The following is a 19,505-nucleotide window of genomic DNA, read 5'->3' as shown; positions in this document are numbered from 1 at the left end:
TCAAAAGCAGAGACATCACTTTGCTGACAAAAGTCTGTATAGTCAAAGCTATGTTTTTCCAGTGGTAAAGTACAGATGTGAGAGTTGGACCATAAAGAAGGCTTTGGTGCTAGAGAGTCCCTTGTACTGCAAAGAGATCAAACCAGTCAATCCTATAGGAAATCAATCCTGAATTCATTGGAAGGACTGATGCTTAAGCTGAAGCTTCAATACTTTGTCCACCTGATACAAAGAGTTGGATCATTGGAAAAGATCCTGATGCTGGGAAAAATTGAAGGCAATAAAAGAAGGAGGCACCAGAAGATGAGATGGTTAGATAGCATCACTGATTCAAAGAACATGACTTTGAGCAAAATCCAGGAGATCGTGAAGAACAAAGGAGCCTGGGATGCTGCAGTCCATGGGGTCACAAAGAGCCAGACAAACTTAGCAACTGAACAACAACAGCAATGAAACTTGAAAGCAACCAAGATATCCTCTAGTAAGCGAGTGGATAAATAAACTGTGGTAGGTCCAGACAATGGATATTGTTGTCAGGGGGTATTAAGAAAGGAAGGATAAATAGATGGAGCACAGATGACTTGAAGGACAATGAATTAAACAATGATACATATAGTATATGTTACTATAATAAAGGGTGCATGCTATTACGCATTTGTCCAAACACATCGAATGTACACCAAGAGTGAATCCTAATGTAAACTACAGGCTTTGGATAGTAACGTGTCAACATAGGTTCATCTGTATAACAAATGTACCACTCTAGTTGGGGAATATTTGTAACGGGAAGGCTATGCACGTGGGGGGCGGGATATGTGGGAAATCTTTATTTCCTCTTAATTTTACTGTAAACCTAATACTACCCTGAAAGATACTCTTTTTAAAAATTTATGGATCCCACATTCTTCATATATAATCAGTCATCAAGTCCTGTTGAATCTACTCTCCAAGTGGCTCTCAAATCTGTACCCTTTCTTCACCTACACTATTTCTGCATATCCTTCTAGCCATGTTTCAGAGTCTCTTTCTCTGTGTGTGTCTCCTTTTATGCACACAAGCCATGGAACAGGTGTGTGCCTGTTCCATGTCATACTTCTATGCCTGTACATATGTTTTTCCTGTGAAACATCTTCGTCACCCTTCATCACTAAGCTCGTTTTACCTCCTGGTGGTCCAGTGGTGAAGACGCCAAGCTTCCAGTGTAGGAGGTACAGATTCAATCCCTGGTCAGGGAACTAAGATCCCACATGCCACAGTGTGCAGCCTAAATAAATTAATTAATTTAATTAAAAGGACATTAAACTCATTATCAAATTTTATCACTAAATAAAAGAAGAACCTTTGAAAACATAAAAACCTTCATGAACTACCTCCCATCCAAACCTTGGCTGGCTTAGATATCTCTCCTCTGGGCTCTTGATACAACAGTATTGGGCTTCCCAGGTGGCTCAGTGGTAAAGAATTTGCCTGCCAATGCAGTGAGCTGCAGAGAATGCAGAGATGCAGGTTCAATCCCTGGGTCTGGAAGATCCCCTGGAGTAGGAAATGGCAACCCACTCCAGTATTCTTGCTCGATAATCCCATGGACAGAGAAGCCTGGTGGGTTACAGTCCACAGGGTTTCAAAGAGTCAGACACAACTGAGCAAGCACAAACCTCAAAATCCACACAATAGTATTATAGAAAAAAATCACACCATATGGTGATGTCTCTTTTCTTTTCTGACGTCCAGCCACCATGGAGGGTAGATACTGTCTGCTGGTCACCTCAGTATTCAGAGGTGGTATTCAGATCACAAGAAACAGTGGCTAGAATCACAGACTTTGGAGACAAGTGATGTGGATTCAAGTTTTTCTGCCTCTTGAGCTCTCTGAACTTCATTGTCTTATCTTTCAAATAGGGGAAGGAACTGATCTACAGAGGATAGGGTTGTTAGAGGGATTATTAGATGAGGTAGCAATTGTAAAACAGTGTGATGCTTAGTACATAATAGGGTCTTAGTAAATAGTTACAGAGTGAATTAATTCACTAATTAATTAAACAGTGATGTATAGAAGTATTATACATGTGTGTATATATTAATACCTACTCCCTACGCTCCCTTGGATCAAGACTTGCTATTGTCAATGAGGAGGTGAAAATCATTTTAGAACAACCCCAATTCATTTGTAGCATTGTTTTGGACTATGTTGGACTATCTGAAATAACTGGTCCAACATCAGTAGGGTTTAGGCTGGGAGGCTGCTCCCTGGGGGGTAATCTTGGGCAGCAAAATTCAGGAACCTCCATTCCTGACTTCTCACCCTTCCCACCATATCAGTCTCTCCTTTTCTCACCACCACGCCACGTGCCCAGCGCTCTGAGTCTGCACCTCTGTGTACGAGTGAAATTATATGACCTAGAAACTTTTGGTGACAAAGTGACATAGTACAAGCCTAATGAAATAGGACACTTTTTCCCATCTAAATAGAAATGGCCTATTAGGCTCTAATTCTGACTTCTTGTTCAATCCAAGGAGATCTTGACTAAATGAGTTAAGAAAAGCCTGATTATCCCCACAGAGGTTTTGAAGCTCTTCCATTTGGAAGTTTCTAGAGGCATAATCCCTATATACAATTTATCTATCTCCATGAATGAAAAGAAGTTTCTAGAGGCATAATCCCTATATACAATTTATCTACCTCCATGAATGAAAAGAAGTTTCTAGAGGCATAATCCCTATATACAATTTATCTACCTCCATGAATGAAAAGTAACCCACATCAACCCAATAACATAGCCCACCAATAATGTAGATTTCTGAAGGGGAAAAAGAGAAAGCAAAATTCCCTTAAGTAAAATATTTAGACAAAATTAAAAGCTCCTCGTATAGTAAACTATAAACAACTACATTTGAAATGATTCTCATGATAAGCAGGATTTTCAAAGGCAAGCAATAACGTATCTCCTTGCTCTCATGGTTACTGCTGGTAGTTTTTGTTTGGCTTGGTTTTTAATAATCTGCGTACAGTAAAGTTTTTATCCTCTTTCTTAGAGGAAGTGACTTTGGTATGACTGCTCAGTCATTTCAGCCATGTCCAACTCTCTGTGACTCCATGGACTGTAGCCCCTCAGGCTCCTCTTTCATGGGACTTCACAGGCAAGAACACAGGAGAAGGCTGCCATTCCTACTCCAGAGGATCTTCCCAACCCAGGGATCAAACCCACATCTCCTGCAGCTCCTACACTGCAGGCAGATCATTTACCCACTGAGCCACCTCGGAAGCCTGATGTTGGTATGCTGCTGCTGCTGCTGCTAAGTCGCTTCAGTCGTGTCCGACTCTGTGCGACCCCATAGACGGCAGCCCACCAGGCTCCCCCGTCCCTGGGATTCTCCAGGCAGGAACACTGGAGTGGGTTGCCATTTCCTTCTCCAGTACATAAAAGTGAAAAGTGAAAGTGAAGTCGCTCAGTTGTGTCCAACTCTGTGCAACCCCATGGACTGCAGCCCACCAGGCTCCTCCATCTGTGGGATTTTCCAGGCAAGAGCACTGGAGCGGGGTGCCATCGCCTTCTCCGATGTTGGAATAGTTTAGTTCATATCATGGACAGCTGTCATTTCTTTCAGCTGCCTACTGTTTATTTGAGGAATTGCCTTTCTTATGAGTCTTCAAGAAAGGCAGAGGCCACTCGCCATTATAAAAACTGAAATGCCAGACATTACCTTTCCAGGAACCCCCTGCAAGTAGCTATATGGGTCTAGGATCCAGGACCCACCAATCAGAAGCACCCCCTCTGGACTGTGAATCTGGTGCTAGTGATGAAAAGAAGAGGTGACTCTGAGGCCCTCCCTCTCCAGAGGTGGTGGCAAGATCACAGTTCCACGGCAGCAGTGGTTAGATGCTGTCCCCATCCTCTACCTGGAGCAGAAGTGCTGCCACGTCAGCAGGAGAGCACAGCATCTGGCAGCAGCAGTGGTGCCCTCCCTGAGCACGGAGTGGCCCGACTGTGGGTATTGTGCCTTGCTCCCCTACCTCCAAGCCTGGATCTCCTATTCGGCCGACGACCCTACAAGCAGCCCAATGTCATTTTAACTAGTGAGGTTAAATCAGTTGATGTCTGTTTGCATTGCCTACAACCAAGAATTCTGACAGATTTTGAGAGCCTAAGGGGAGAACAGAAATTCAGAAAGCTGAAGCTGGGCTGTCCTCACCTCCAGAGTGAGTATCTCAGGGAGTGATAGCTCCTTCTTTTCAGATCCACCACCAGACAGCTGGCCACCTATGGATGGCTTTTAAAATCTGGCCTGCAACTACATGATCAGTGAAGCATAAAAGAAAGTAGATCAAAGCACTGAACTGCACTGTACTGAATGTGGAAGTGTCAAGAGACAGCAAGCAATAGACACCCATGAACTGTGCATTTCAGAAACCACAAGTTGAAAATCTGTGCTCCCTTGGGCCTTTCTCTTAGTCTGTTTTGAATAAGGCTCCCATTTCTGTTAAGGAAACTCCAGAGGTATGCAAATAAGTGGTTCAGACTATTTACTTTTTAAAAAACTAATTCAACGAAGCTTTAGCAAGGCTGTATCATGCCGAGTAGTGAGCGGGGTTTGTGAAGGATTCAGAAGTGAATGAGATGCAGGCGTCAACACCTGTACATTTATAAAAATGTCGTGCTGTGTGCTTACACAGTACTCCAACTAATCCCAAGTGTTATAGTTTTTAATGCCTGTGTGCTAAAGTCCAGCTTTGCGACCCTGTGGACTGTAGCCCGCCAGGCTCATCTGTCCATATAATTCTCCAGGCAAGAGTACTGGAGTGGGTTGCCATTTCCTACTCCAGGGGATCTTCCCAACCTAGAGATTGAACCCTCTTCTATCTCCTGCATTGGCAAGCAAGTTCTTTACCGCTAGCGCCACCTGGGAAGCCCCTATAGTTTTTAATACATATATTTTATCTCCATAGGAGAATAAACTCTTTTTACCCCTGTCAGAGGCATTTAAAAAAAACAAGATTACCTTGCTAATGAAAATATTTATCATAATACTTCCTGATACTTCCTATACTATAATACTTCCTACTTCCTATGATAAATATTTTTATTAGCAAGGTAATCCTGTTTTTTTAATGCCTCTGACATGGGTGAAAAGAGTTTATTCTCCTATGGAGATAAAATATATGTATGCAATCTTGTATGCACTAACCAATAGAATCTCAGACATCCTGGAAAATCAAAAATTCTAAGTATAGAAAAATCTATCTGGCCCATAGACTACACATTTTAGATGGACATACTTTTTAAAATATCTGTTTCTAGGTGACATCCTGGTGATCCAGTCAGTGATTAAGATTTCACCTTCCAATGCAGGGGGTGTGGGTTTGATCCCTGGTCAAGATCCCGCATGCCTTGGAGCCAAAGGCCAAGACATAAAACAGAAGCTATATTGTAATAAATTTAATGAAAGACTTTTAAAAATGGTCCATGTCAAAAAAAAATCTTAAAAAAATTAGAAACTTCTGTAAAATGAAATAATTTTTTCTATGAGAATTTGGAAAACTCCTTCATATTCAAGATTCCTAAGCAAGTGCCTTTGGCGTGACATTTGGAACTCTGATTTTGTTGGGTGAATGCCAGATAAAAGAAAAGGAAATAATTTTGCTTAACACACAGTTTTGAGAGTACAATGTGGAGTCACATGGCAGTGTGATCTCTTTCCAAATTAGACATACTTCCAAAAACAGGAATGAGAATAAAGAAGGTTTCACTGTAGGCCTCAAGAGATTGGCCTGCCAATCTCAGGCTCACAGCAGGGACTAGACACAGTGTGGTCACAGGAGCATGGAACTGGCCACTGGCTTGCGTTCTCCATCCCACTGAGTAATCTCAACATCCTATTGCACCAAGAAAGCCCAGGCAAGACCTGCTGTTGCCCCCACAGACACTCAAGGTCCAGATCAAGTCCATGGACACATGCTTACTATCACTTGGGGTCATCAGCTCCCTGGGACTCCTCACAGGGACCCTGAGACACAACCCAGGGACTGAACCCAAGTCTCTTGCATCTCCTGCATTGACAGGTGGATTCTTTGCCACTGTACCATCTACAAAGCCCCAATAAACCTGTAAACATAAAGTTTTCCTGGGTTCTGTGAGCCATTCTAGCAAATCGTCAAACCTGAGGAAAGGATCATCAGAACCCCCAATTTATAGCTAGTTGATCAGAGGACATGTGGCTCAGAACTTGCACCTGACATCTGAAAAGGGGGTAGTCATTTAGTTAGTGGGATCTGATGCTAACTCCAGGTTCAGTTCAGTCACTCAGTTGTGTCTGACTCTTTGCCACCCCATGAATTGCAGCAAGTCAGGCCTCCCTGTCCATCACCAACTCCCAGAGTCCACCCAAACCTATGTCCATTGAGTCAGTGATGCCATCCAACCATCTCATCCTCTGTCATCCCCTTCTCCTCCTGCCCCTAATCCCACCCAGCATCAGAGTCTTTTCCAATGAGTCAACTCTTCGCATGAGGTGGCCAAAGTATTGGAGTTTCAGCTTTAGCATCAGTCCTTCCAATGAACACCCAGGAGTGATCTCCTTCAGAATGGACTGGTTGGATCTCCTTGCAGTCCAAGGGACTCTCAAGAGTCTTCTCCAACACCACAGTTCAAAAGCATCAATTTTTCAGCACTCAGCTTTGTTCACAGTCCAACTCTCACATCCATACATGATCACTGGAAAAATCATAGCCTTGACCAGACGGACCTTAGTCGGCAAAGTAATGTCTCTGCTTTTGAATATGCTGTCTAGGTTGGTCATAACTTTCCTTCCAAGGAGTAAGCGTCTTTTAATTTCATGGCTGCAATCACCATCTGCAGTGATTTTGCAGCCCCAAAAAATAAAGTCAGCCACTGTTTCCACTGTTTCCCCATTTTTTGCTATGAAGTGATGGGACCAGATGCCATGATCTTAGTTTTCTGAATGTTGAGCTTTAAGCCAACTTTTTCACTCTCCTCTTTCACTTTCATCAAGAGGCTCTTTAGTTCCTCTTCACTTTCTGTCATAAGGGTGGTGTCATCTGCATATCTGAGGTTATTGATATTTCTCCCAGCAATCTTGATTCCAGTTTGTACTTCTTCCAGCCCAGCGTTTCTCATGATGTACTCTGCATAGAAGTTAAATAAGCAGGGTGACAATATACAGCCTTGATGTACTCCTTTTCCTATTTGGAACCAGTCTGTTGTTCCATGTCCAGTTCTAGCTGTTGCTTCCTGACTCCAGGTAGATGGGGTAAATTGTTGGAGACCCAGCTGGCATCAGAGAATTGGCTGGAGTCGGGGAAAACATCTCAGACAAATCACTAGCGCTTTAGGAGACACAGACTATAAGTGTCACAGCTGAGGAGTATCTTCTTTTCCAGAATCGAGTTTATTTTGCTCTTTGGAGTTAGGGCTTCAACATATGAATTTTAAGGGGACAGAGTCCATCATAGCGATATATTTGTTTTCCAGAACCTGTATTTGTTTTCTAGAACCAAGATGAGCTTCATCACTATCTCTAGTGACTGCACCATATTTAGAGTTATAAGATGTGAGAGATGGAAGCTATAGGGAGGAAACTGGGTTCCAGGTGGGTGAAGTGACTTGTTCATAGACGTAGTTTCAGAGTAGTGAGGCTGGGAGTAGAACCCAGACTCTCCCCTGCCAGGTCAGTGCTCTTTCCAAAGGGTAGCTCCTAAGAAGAAACTTTGAAGAACTTGACCAGCAAGGAATGGCTTTAGAACATGACCTGCTCAATGAAACATTTCCCTTAGGGGAGCCAACTGTATGGCCAATAAAAAAAACCCAGTACATGTTCCTAAATCCAGCACTTGGGGTTTTCCCTTGTCAAAATAAGCAACGTGGTGTTAACCAGGCTGGATTCAAAGATCATAGTCAAGTCCGTGGCTACATTCCTAAGCAACTCCCTCTGAGTCTATGAGGGTTTTCCTAAAACTTAAAGGAGGGTCAGGGAGCTTCCTTGTGCCTTGACTTCGTTTCCCATAGAACATACTATTATCATGGTATAGTCCTCAAGACCTAGTGTCTTCCCCTCCTCTTGGTCAATCTCACATCTCTTTGGCCAATCAAACGATGGCATGCTAACACCAGTTCTTACTTTTGTCCCAGCTTTGCCAAGCCAGGTGCTTCCTGCTGGCAACCCAAAGCAGTTCTCTCATGAGCCTCAGATAATCCTGGCAGGACACTCACAGGACTATCCTGACGCTAAATACTAAGCCAGATGCCCCACAGGGACCCTTAGCACCCCAAAGGCTCTGAGCTCTAAGTCTTCCTTCAAACGCCGCGTCGTGAAGTCCATTCCAGCCCTAATGCTCACTCTTCTGATCCGGACCAGTCTTCTCTAATTCACCCTAAATACTGCAGCCAAATTAACCTCACAGGATACCTTTTCTCTTTCTCACCTTCAAAATAGTATATACGTTATTTTTTTTAACAAGACCTCAAGATTTTATTATATTCGAGATAAAAGATGAGGCTTAGAACTGGGTCACTTAGTCTTTCTCATCCTGTCTCCTCTCAGTTCATAATGCTTGGATCTGCAGTTGGTGTCAACCCATTTAAGCCTCTGCACAATCTTCTTTGTGGTTTATGTATAGCTTACTATCTAATATCATGTACATTTTAAAAGATTGCACTACAGACTTAATCCATCTTTCCAATTCTCCTCTGCACTCTGGGAAATGGCTTTTCTCAATTAATTGAAGGGGGAAAGTCCACTTTCCCTTTTCCTGCATTTGATGGTCTTATATTGCAACCAGCACTCACCCGCTCCCCTACCCCTGACCCTGCAGAGTTACCATCCTACTCCATCCCCAGGGGCAGGAGTGACGGCAGAAGTTCCACCCTAGAGCATTGTCCCTCCTCTGTCCACAGAGTGCCACCAGAGCACCTGCCCCATTTCTGGACTGAGAAAATGGTACCCACTACATTCTCCTACACCAATACTACCATGCATTGGTGACTGGGCACTGTTAGCTTGGCCTCTAAAATAAACCATCAAAGAAAACTTAATAGTGGAAGATGTACAATTTTTCTGCTATTTTTTCCTTCCTGACCCTTGCATGGGCCTCTTTCTGGTCCATGGGAATACAGACAGCCCCATACCTGCGTATAGAAAAGACATCTGTTAGACCTGTAACCTGACAAGTGTGACAGGAGTTCCAAAGGAGAGGGAAGAATGCAAAGCACAGCATGTACAAGGAGATTCCACCTGGTCTGGGGGATCAGGCAGGGCCTCCTTCCGGAAGTGACTTTTCATCTGAGGTCTATAGGATGAAGAAGAGTTACCAAGATGAGGATGGTTCCATACCGGGGGTAGGGGTGGGCAGCTGATGCAAAAACCTCCGGTGATGGGGAGCATGATGCTTTCCAGAAACTAAAGGAAACTAGTATGGTTTGGACCAGGAAGAGGGTAAGGGAACTTAGAATGGAAACAGGAAAGAGACAAAGACATGAAGACCCAAAGGAAAAAGCTTGATATGAGGCAGACTTATGAGAAACGAGTTTCTTCTTTTTATATGATGAGGCCTTCTTGATCGGTAAACACAGAGTATAGTATAGAGGGCAATGGGTCATCACTGCCACCAGTCATCCCTTTTCCTGCCACCCGCATTCTTCTAAAATCCAGAGCCCACTTCATCCCCTCCAGACAGTCCTCCCTGATTTCCCCTGCCTGCATTGCCCCTTACAGCACTTAGGGTTCCCTGCATCACAATCAATGGCCTTTCCTATGCCACTGGTGCTAAGAATAAAACACCAGGACAATAGAAAGCAGAAATCGCTCCAATTCCTGGTTCACCCCCCTTACTGTGGGAAAATGCAAGCTTCACTGGATTTTTAAAATGATGTCTTGGCCATTTAACATAGAAGGAAAGATTTCCTGGTTGTGAGGAACATGTGAGCAAATGGAATCTGGGTATGCAATGCCCTCCTCACTCACAGCTGCATCTCAAGGCAAAATTTCTCCCCTTGTTCCATAGAGAGGATTATTTATAGTCACGAAAAGCATTGCATCTACCAAAAACAAAAGCAAAGAACAAACCAAAAAAGGAGAAAGGCTTTCCCGAGCAAAAAGGAGGTGTGAGTAGGTTTTGAAAATCAAGTCAATCATTTTGTGTCTGAAGATTATCACAGCCTACTCTTCAGTTATTGCAGTAAATCATACTGACCTATAGATGGCACAAGGTGACTACTGAATAAATATCTTGCTACAGATACAGATCACAGAATCAGGCAGGTCTAACAAATTTCAGAGGCCAACTGTTAGCATTTTCTAAGCTTGTGACATCAGGCCAAAGACAGTTAAAGTCTAATGGCTTTTTCAAACCATATGACTGTGTCTCTCCATGCTTCGTTCATCTGTGTCCTCCTAATTTTGTTCTTTTGTTTTTAATTACCAGAGCTACAGTGGTAATCTATAATCAGTTCTCTATTAACTGTTACAGTTTAGAGAATTTACATTCTTGGGCATAATCATAAGGTCAGTACTGCTAACATGACCCCCCACTTGCAGAGCCCTTCCAGAGTGTAGGCACCTTTTTAAAGTACTTGCTTAACCACGTCAACTCAGGTAACCCTCATGGCAATCATGTGAAATAAGTAAAGCACTGTCATCCATCCCCTATTTATAGGTGAGGAAGCTGAAGCACAGTGAAATGTGAAATAATTTTAATGAAGATCACACAACAAATAGTAGAGCTGGGATCTGAACACAAGCCATCTGGCTCCGGTGACCACGTTCTTATCCGCTAGAAGAACGCACACTTAGAACTATTACTGGAGCATGAGATGAACTAAGGCCATCTTCCCCCTCCTTGATAAATCTGTGACAGGTTGGCTTGAGGTCGGACATAGGAGTGAAAACAGCTCCCTCCTGGAACTTTATGGTTCCAAGTCTCCACTGGTCAAGGGAATCCAGTATAGACCCAATAAGGCTGCAAAGGGCAGAGTCTGGGAAAGTTAGCAGAGCTCTCATTACCAGGAGAAGAGTGGGAATACTGCTGATTCAGCCTGTTACATTTGTTTCCCATTTCTAAAATGAAAATTCCATCCAGCTCACTGAGGCATATAATTCACGGGAGTCCCCCAGTGGAGGCAATGGGCAGTATCAGCCTGCCGGGGATAACCTGGATCCAGAGTAGGAGGCCCCTCTCCATCAGAATTTTAATGTGTGATTTCAACAATGGCCAGTTTGTGAAGAGTAGATAAAATGTAAAGTGCATTTGGTAGCATCTCAAAAAGTTAACCAGAGAATTACCACGTGGGTGGAATCGGAGAAGAACTGAAAGCAGGAACTTGAACAGATGTCTATACACCAATGTTCACGGCAGCATGATTTACAGTAGTGAAACTTTGGAAACAACCTCTATGCTCTGAATGTTTCTGTCTCCCCCAAATTCCTATCTTGAAATCCTAATGCACAATGTGATGGTACTGAGACAGGGTCTTTAGGAGGTGAGCATGTCATGAGGGTAGAGCCCCCATGAAAGGGACTAGTGTTGCCATGAAAGAGGCCCCACAGAGATCCTTTTCCCCTTCTACCAGGATGAGAAGTCGGCCTTCTGCCATGCAGAAGAGGATCTTCAACAGAACCAGACCATGCTGACACTCTGATCTCGGACTTTGAACCTCTAGAACTGTGAAAAATAAACTTCTATTCTTTAGAAGCAACCCAGTCTGTGGTAATTCATTACAGCAGCCTGAACGGACTAAGACAACCCAAGTGTCATGTAATTGGATACACAAAATGTGGCATATCCATACAATGGAATGTTATTCGGTCATGGAAAGGAGTGAAGTACTGGTGCTTGCTGCAATTGGATGAACTTTGAAAATACTATGCGAAATGGAGTCAGTCACAAATGGATAAATATTGTATGACCTGTGGTACCTAAAATATGCAAAATCAAAGATGTAGAAAGTAGAATAGGGGTCATCAGTGGCTGAGGGGAGATGAGGGTGGTGATGAAGTCATTGTTTAATGGAGACAGAGTTTCTGATGCAGCTGATTAAGTTCTGGAAATGGATGGTGGTCATAGTTATACAACACCTGTGAAGGTACTTAATGTCACTGAATTGTACACTTAAAAAATAACGAAAATAGTGGGACTGACCTGGTGGTCCAGTGGCTAAGACTCTGTGCTCCCGATTCAGGGGGCAGGGTTCGATCCCTTGTCAGGGAACTAGATCCCACATGTTACAACCAGAAGATTTGGCATGCCACAACTCAGATCTGACACAGCCAAGTAAATAATTTTTTTAATAGCTAAAGCAGTAACTTTCAGGTTATACAGATTTTACCACTATTAAAAAAAAATCATGTTTTTAAAATGTAAAGTGTCTAGGAAATTTGAGAGATATTGCCAGTTACCTAGCCATTACCTAGTCTCCCAGAGCCAAAATCTAGTCTCTTTTTCTTTATTAACAGAATCCAATCTGTTGGGGGCTGCAAGGAGTCCTGCTAAAGTCTCCGTTTCCCAGGCTCCCTGCGGATAGGGATGACCATGTGACTGTAAGCTGTGCAGTGAGAGGAAAATTTCTCTTTACTGAGTGAAACTTTTGTGAAAGTTCATCAAAAGTTGGGAGTGGGAGGTGCTAATTCATCTGGCATAATCCCTTTTACCTCTGACCTTTTCCAGCATGAAACCATGGGTATGATGGCTGGAACTTCAGCAGCCATCCGGAAACCATGAGGATGGAAGTCAGCACCAGAGAGGCAGAGCAGAAGGAGAGGAGGAACCTGAGACATCAAGGGCATTGTGGAGCTGCTACACCTTTTGTGGAAGGCTTATCCCTGAACTTTACACATTACTTGAGAGCAAAGAGAACTCCTCTCTAGTTTAAACCAGTGATTTTAAGATCTCTCTCTGCTACTTACTGAACACAATTATTAACTGATTCAGCACCTTAATCCCTATTGTTATTATTATTGCTAGTGATTTTATTAACAAGGAAGTATCTCCCCAGGCCAGCGTTCATTTGACAATGTCATAAACACCTGTAAGTTTGGAGTTGTTGTAAAATGAGCTATCCACAGGCCTAATGGATACTCACTAGAAAGCCAAAGGATCTGGTAAAACAGACTCACCTGCTTCCACAGCCGCACGGGCCATAATATTAACTGGAGACATCACTGCCTGGCCCTGGAAGCAGCCACGTTGCTTTGATGCATTTCCTCCTCAGCAAGCTCCAGTGGTGAAGAGTTTTCTGCACCACAGAGTGGAAAGAGGATCAGGAGGCATAGGCATCTTTTCCTTGCCAGAGTTAAAGGGAATCTGAAGGCTTCTCCAACCGCCTTTCACAAGATAATGACGAACTAACCAGTATGAACTGCCTGGCTCATCATCTGAGTGAGTCACTCTGACACCTCATGGTTCCTTAACTTCCTCTGTTTCCTCGACCTTGCCTGCGCCCAGCCCACGCCAACTTCTGGCTGTGGCCACACCCTGGATTTTGTCAGCGGCAGGAACTGCTCCACCGGAACCTCCACATCCGACATTTACTGTTATCCAGCCCCTCCCTCCTCCTCAACTCCCTCGCCCCTGTACTTCCCTTCTTTGACCTCTTGATGGTCAATCCCATGAGTGTGTACATTGGTTCAAAGACGTTCAGTACTGTCTATCAAATTCAAATTTGACTCAGCAACCCTCTTCCTGGGCATTTATCTTACAGATCATTGGCATCTGGTCAGTAACACACATACAAGATAACATACCCAGAAGAAAGTTTGTTATTTTGGGGGTTTTTGGTAACTTGTTGGGAAGATCCCTTGGAGTAGGACATAACAACCCATGCCAGTATCTTACCTGGGAAATCTCATGGACAGAGGAGCCTGGCATGGGTCCGCAAAGAGTTGAACACGGCTGAGCAACTGAGAGGGAACACACACACCCATCAGACTGAATGCTAGGCACCTATTTTTAAAATTGAGGCAAATCCACATGCAATGATATGAAAAGTTCCCCAAGATACATGTGTAAAAGACAGAGTATTTTATTTGTACCACCTGTGTGGGTATAATTAACATATATATTACCTGTATGTTTAATATATACACACATATATAAAACCCATATCTAAAATATGAGTATATACATATATCTATGAAGACTCTTGAGAGTCCCTTGGACTGCAAGGAGATCCAACCTGTCCATTCTGAAGGAGATCAACCCTGGGATTTCTTTGGAAGGAATGTTGCTAAAGCTGAAACTCCAGTGCTTTGGCCACCTCATGCGAAGAGTTGACTCACTGGAAAAGACTCTGACCCTGGGAGGGATTGGGGGCAGGAGGAGAAGGGGACGACAGAGGATGAGATGGCTGGATGGCATCACTGACTCGATGGACGTGAGTCTGAGTGAACTCCGGGAGTTGGTGATGGACAGGGAGGCCTGGCGTGCTGCGATTCATGGGGTTGCAAAGAGTCAGACACAACTGAGCGACTGAACAGAACTGATGCCTATAATACATTTACACATACATAATCCCTACTATACTATCTCTGAAAGGATATATAAGACACTAACAATAGTAGAAAATGGAGGTGGATGGTGAGAAAGGAAGACTTATTTTTCACTCTATATTCTCTCATGCTTCAATTTTGTTCCATGTACTATTATTACCTATTCAAAACTATTTTCAAAAAAGAATGTTCATCACAGAACTTTTCCTTGCCCTCCTAGTCTCCTCATAGGTTTGCTGCGTCCTTTACTGGACACAAATCCACGGTCCATCTGTAGCAGACACTTAAAAAAAAAAAACTTTAAACTTTTTATTTTGTACTGGGCTATAGCTGATTAACAATGTTGTGGTAGTTGCAAGTGAACAGCAAAAGGACTCAGACATACATATACAGGTATCCATTCTCCCCCAAGCCCGCCTCTCAGCCAAGCTGGCGCATAGTAGCAACATTGAGCAGAGTTCCATGTGTGTAACAGACACTGTTGATGCCCAGTCTTTATCTTCCCAGGCCTTCTCTTTCAATAGGCATTGCTAGACCAGACTTCCAACAGTCAGCCTCTCTTTGCCTGAGGCCAACTTCAGGGTACCAGAATTCTCTGTATTCACATGTGTGGCAGCCCTCGATCCATGCATGATTGCCCCGGAGCAGTCCTAACCAACGGCAAATGGGAAGTGATGTGCAAGGGCGCTGGGGAGATCACTCTAAGATGAGTTTTCCCACTGGCTCCCAGAGTCCCCCTGCAGGAGTAAGCTCCCCTCGCATGTCTGCCAGGTACTCTCTTTTCTGATGTGTCTCATTCCCCCTCTTACCTACAAGCGTTTTTCCTGGACTCACCTCCTAGTAAACTTCTTGCTCTTGAATCCCTATCCCAACATCTGCCTTGAGAGATCGCAAACAAAGATGCAGCCATTTCAACTATACCATCAATTTCTCATGACTGTCTGTGCTCCTCCTGTGGCTAATCTACAACTGCTCTTACCCCAAACAACAAGCAGTCCAGTGCCCTTCAGAAAATCACTTAACCATGCCAACCAACCCTCTGCAAACTCAGTACTTACAAACTCAAGCTGGCTCTTCAATGCTGCTGAAAATTCCTAGTCAGCTTCTTTCTCCTTTACTGGAAGCAGTATCTTCAAACTATTATTAAACTTGAGTCTAGAGTCCTGCTTACTCTCGTCTCCTTCCTTCAGAGTCACCACCTACTTCCCCAAGAAAAGAGAAGCATCAGCTGTTAACGCCTGGTGATTTCTGTATCTAAGTATCCCACACATGTTTATTTATTTTTCCTGATAAATTTCTTCTCTGGGATTTTCTTTGCATACGTACATAAGGTACAGATGAGGTAGGTTCACATCCTAACTGGCAATTTACCAGTCTTGCAACTTCAGGCAATTGACTCAATCTCTCTCCTCTATAGTACAGAGATAGTAACAGTATGGTTCATACTGTTCAATCATGCTTCATATGACTATTTGAGAAGTAAATGAGTTAATATATGCAAAGCACATAGACCAGAGTCTGAAATATTGTAAGAGTTCAGTAAATCTCATGGTTTTTGTCTTTTCCAAATATTCTGCAATGAACACTTAATATTTTTGAAATAAGAACAAATGAATATTATTATACATACATAAATGGATGTTCACATATCCAAAGGTCTTTATTTCCTTATGCTAGGGCCCCCATCTGTACGTACTAACTCAGCCTCTAATTTGTCTTCTAAACCTCTGACCCACTAGTTATCCCCCTTCTCACTTCTATCTTCATTCTCCCCTTCTCCATTGGCTCAGCCTCAAATATACTCAAATTTTTCTTGTTCAAAAGAATACATTTCCTTCCACCCTGCCCTCATATAAAGTTAACTCTTTCCTGTCCCTTGCTGCCTACCTTTCTCACCTCATATTACCCACCAAAATCAGACTTTCACCTCTGCCATTCTAATAAGCTCCTCCAGCAGCAGCTTCTGATCTCACTTATCAAATTCTTTTTTTTTTTTTAGTTCTTTTCTACCAAACCTCTTCCTATAGCACTTGAAAATATCAATTACCACCTCCTTCTGTTAACTGACTCATCATAACTTATGGAGCATTTACCATAAATGGATTATGAGCTGTTTAAAGTACCAGAAATATAGTGATAAAGACCCTCTAAGATTGTGTTTCCCCAGGAAGCACACCCAGAGACAGGAACTCAGCATAAGTATCTTTTTGGGAAAGAGATCCCTGGAAACACTGACTGGGAGTGAAAAAGTGAACAGAGTATGTGAAAAAGCCAAGCAGTATGAATAATTCGACTCAGCCCTGCTTTGGACCTCTCCAAGACAGCAGAAAGCAAACTTCAGCACTGTCCCCCGGAGAAGGTGAGAATACAGCTATTCTGCCACCAACCTTCACCTGCAAGTAGCTTCCCAGCATGTGAAGCACACCTCATGTGCTAGAGGAAAACTCAGAAAGTTACAGGTGCTGCAGGGAGAAGATGCTGGTAACTATGGTAACAGGGGTGTGTCAGGGGTGCCAGCAGAGTCTGCTCCAAAGACTGGCAAGGTTCCTGTTCTGCGGAATGTCCAGAGACAAAGGAAAAAATGAAAGCAAAAAACAAACAATGTGATTGCAGATAGGGCCAAATGCTATGAAGAAAGTGAAACCTTGTGATGAACTGGGGATTGAATTTGGATGTTACAGGTTGAATAGTGTCCCTATATCTGTTGGAGTCCTAACCTCCAGTACGTCAGAGGGTGACCTTTTTTAATTCTGGAGAAAGGAGTTAATCAAACTAAAGTGAGATCATTAGTGTGGACCTCCATCCAGTATGACTGGTGTCTTTATGTAAAGGGGAAATATGGGCATACAGACCCACCTAGAAGGAAGACAATGTGAGGAGACACAGGGAAAAGACATCTGCAAGCCGAGGAGAGAAGCCAGGAGCAGACTCTCCCTCCCAGCTCTCAGGAAGAAACCAACCATGCCAACACCAGGTTCTTGGGCATCTAACTTCCAGAAACAAGACAACAAATTTCTGTTAAGTCACCTAGTTGGTGATACTTTATTATGGCAGCCCCAGAAAACTATTGCAGTGGGTGTTGGCTACGGAGATGGGATGCTCAGAGAAGACCTCTCTGTGGAGGTGATGTTTAAGCTGAGGCATCACCAAAGACAGAGCCAGAGTGCATTGGTCTGGGGTAGAGCTCTTCAGATAAGGGGGCAGCAAAGGCATGGGCCCTGTGGAGGAGGGGGTGGGCTTAGTACATTCAAAAACTAGGAGGAGGGCTGTTGTGGCTGAATTTGGTGAACAAGGGGAAAATGTACAGGATGAGGTTGGAGAGCTGGGTAGGGCCAGATGTGGGTCCATTTAGGTCATGATAAAAGTCTTGGGATTTTAGTGGAAGTGCAATAGAAAATCACCGAAGGATTTTAATCAAGGAATGATATGATCTTCTTTGTGCCTTTGAAGAGTGTTCTGTCTTTTGAGTGGAGAATGGTCTTCGTTGGGGGGGGTGGGGAGATAGAAGCAGAGGGACCATTGAGGAGCCTGTTGCAGTCCCAGGGAGAGGTAGGAGGGTCTTGGATCATGAGGTGGGGGAGTTCCAGAGAAACAGGGAAGAGGTGAACAAATTCAGATATAAATAGGAGTTGAATTGATAAAAATTTGCTGATGAGAGGAGAGGGGCATAATCAGAAAGACACCTGTTTGCTCACTTAGGCAATTGGGTGATGTGTTTAGTCGCTCAGTTGTATCCAACTCTTTGCAACCCCAGGGACTGTAGCCCCCCCAGGCTTCTCTGTCCATGGGATTCTCCAGGCAAGGATACTGGAGTGGGTAGCCATTCCCTCCTCCAACTGAGTGGAAGGCGAGCCATTTACTGAGATGGGGAAACCTGGAGATGACAAGTTTAGAATAAGAAGGGAGGTGAATCTTCCTCCCCCCTTGCCTTTCAGGGCACTGCTCTCTCCTGCTTGTCTCCTTCCTTCACTGTATTCTTTCTATGCTTCTTCTTGGCTCCTCTTTCTCTATTCATCCTTGCTCCCACACTCTCTCTGGATGATTTCAGCCATTCCCGAGACTCTGGTAGCACCTATCTGCCAATCATTTCTGACTGTGCATGGCCAATCCAAACTCTCTTCAACATTCTTGTCCATTGGAAAAAATGCACAAGGTGAAAATCGTGAATTAAGTTTTGAAACAGAAATGAGGCCTCTAGGCTGGGAAACATCATCTAAGATAGCTCGGAGGAACTGCTCTGAAGAGGTGGGTAGGGGCAGATGAAGGTGTCAGTACACATGTAATTTTGGTGAAGAGGGATACGTGCCATCAAGCACACATTTTGGGAGGAAGTTGTTGCTAGTCACGAGGAACAAATGTCTCTATTAATGATTTTAGTACTTTTCTAGATGTGAGAAGATGCAAGAATTTGGGCTCATATCATCTCCTGAAAATATCTGTCTGAAGGGCTATTCTGCTACTTTTTCTCAGCGCACAGAATGCCTCATTCCTGAAACCCTTTCAGGGTGTGTTGAAGGTCAGTGACTACAGTGACTAGTGATTTAATCCTTGTAGAAGCAAGTGACAATTAAATGGCAAGTGACAATTTTTTGTTGACATTCCAAAATTGTATTTTCAACTGCCTTGTAGATTTCACACCTGGAAATTCAACTAAGGTGCCCACGCCTCTCTAGGTCCACTCATGCAGGCTCACCCTCAAATCTACTCATCCTCGGGGGTTCTGCAGCATGTCTAACAGCTCAGCCATCCATCTGCCCTCTTTTGTTCTCGTCTCCTCCCACTTCCGCCCCACGTTTTTCCCCAAGCTCCATGATGGTTAAATGTGGTTATGACAACTGTCACTATGGAGACTTAAAAAACAGAAGAGCATTGGGCATTAGGATTTTAAACAGCATTAATGATTTAGTGGAACTGAAAATCCTGTTCTTAAGACATTACTCTAAAGTTATGTGAAATATTGTGAGGTTATCGGAAATATTTAGTGATTGGAATATGTTTTGATGAGAATGTAA

At 43.5% G+C, this 19,505-nt stretch overlaps 1 protein-coding gene across 3 annotated transcripts in view; it reads right to left on the bottom strand.

Annotated features, from left to right (window-relative positions):
* Window positions 1-15,635, bottom strand: part of CTLA4 (cytotoxic T-lymphocyte associated protein 4) — a 66,085-nt gene extending 50,450 nt beyond the window's left edge. For 2 of the 3 annotated variants that reach the window (XM_027963883.2, XM_042242590.1), the window contains exon 1: window positions 13,123-13,347. In XM_027963883.2, coding sequence (XP_027819684.2) covers window positions 13,123-13,165 — 43 coding nt within the window. In that variant the 5' untranslated portion in view covers window positions 13,166-13,347. Of the gene's footprint in view, window positions 1-13,122; window positions 13,348-13,840; window positions 13,906-15,551 lie in introns of those variants that run through there. The other variant, XM_042242589.2, reaches the window with a different exon arrangement.
* Window positions 15,636-19,505: the final 3,870 nt, after the last annotated feature.

The sequence above is a fragment of the Ovis aries genome, chromosome 2 (assembly GCF_016772045.2).
Source record: "Ovis aries strain OAR_USU_Benz2616 breed Rambouillet chromosome 2, ARS-UI_Ramb_v3.0, whole genome shotgun sequence".
Classification (NCBI taxonomy): Eukaryota; Metazoa; Chordata; class Mammalia; order Artiodactyla; family Bovidae; genus Ovis; species Ovis aries.
The sequence above is the reverse complement of the archived record's forward strand: the minus strand, read 5'-3'. Positions and strand labels throughout refer to the sequence as shown.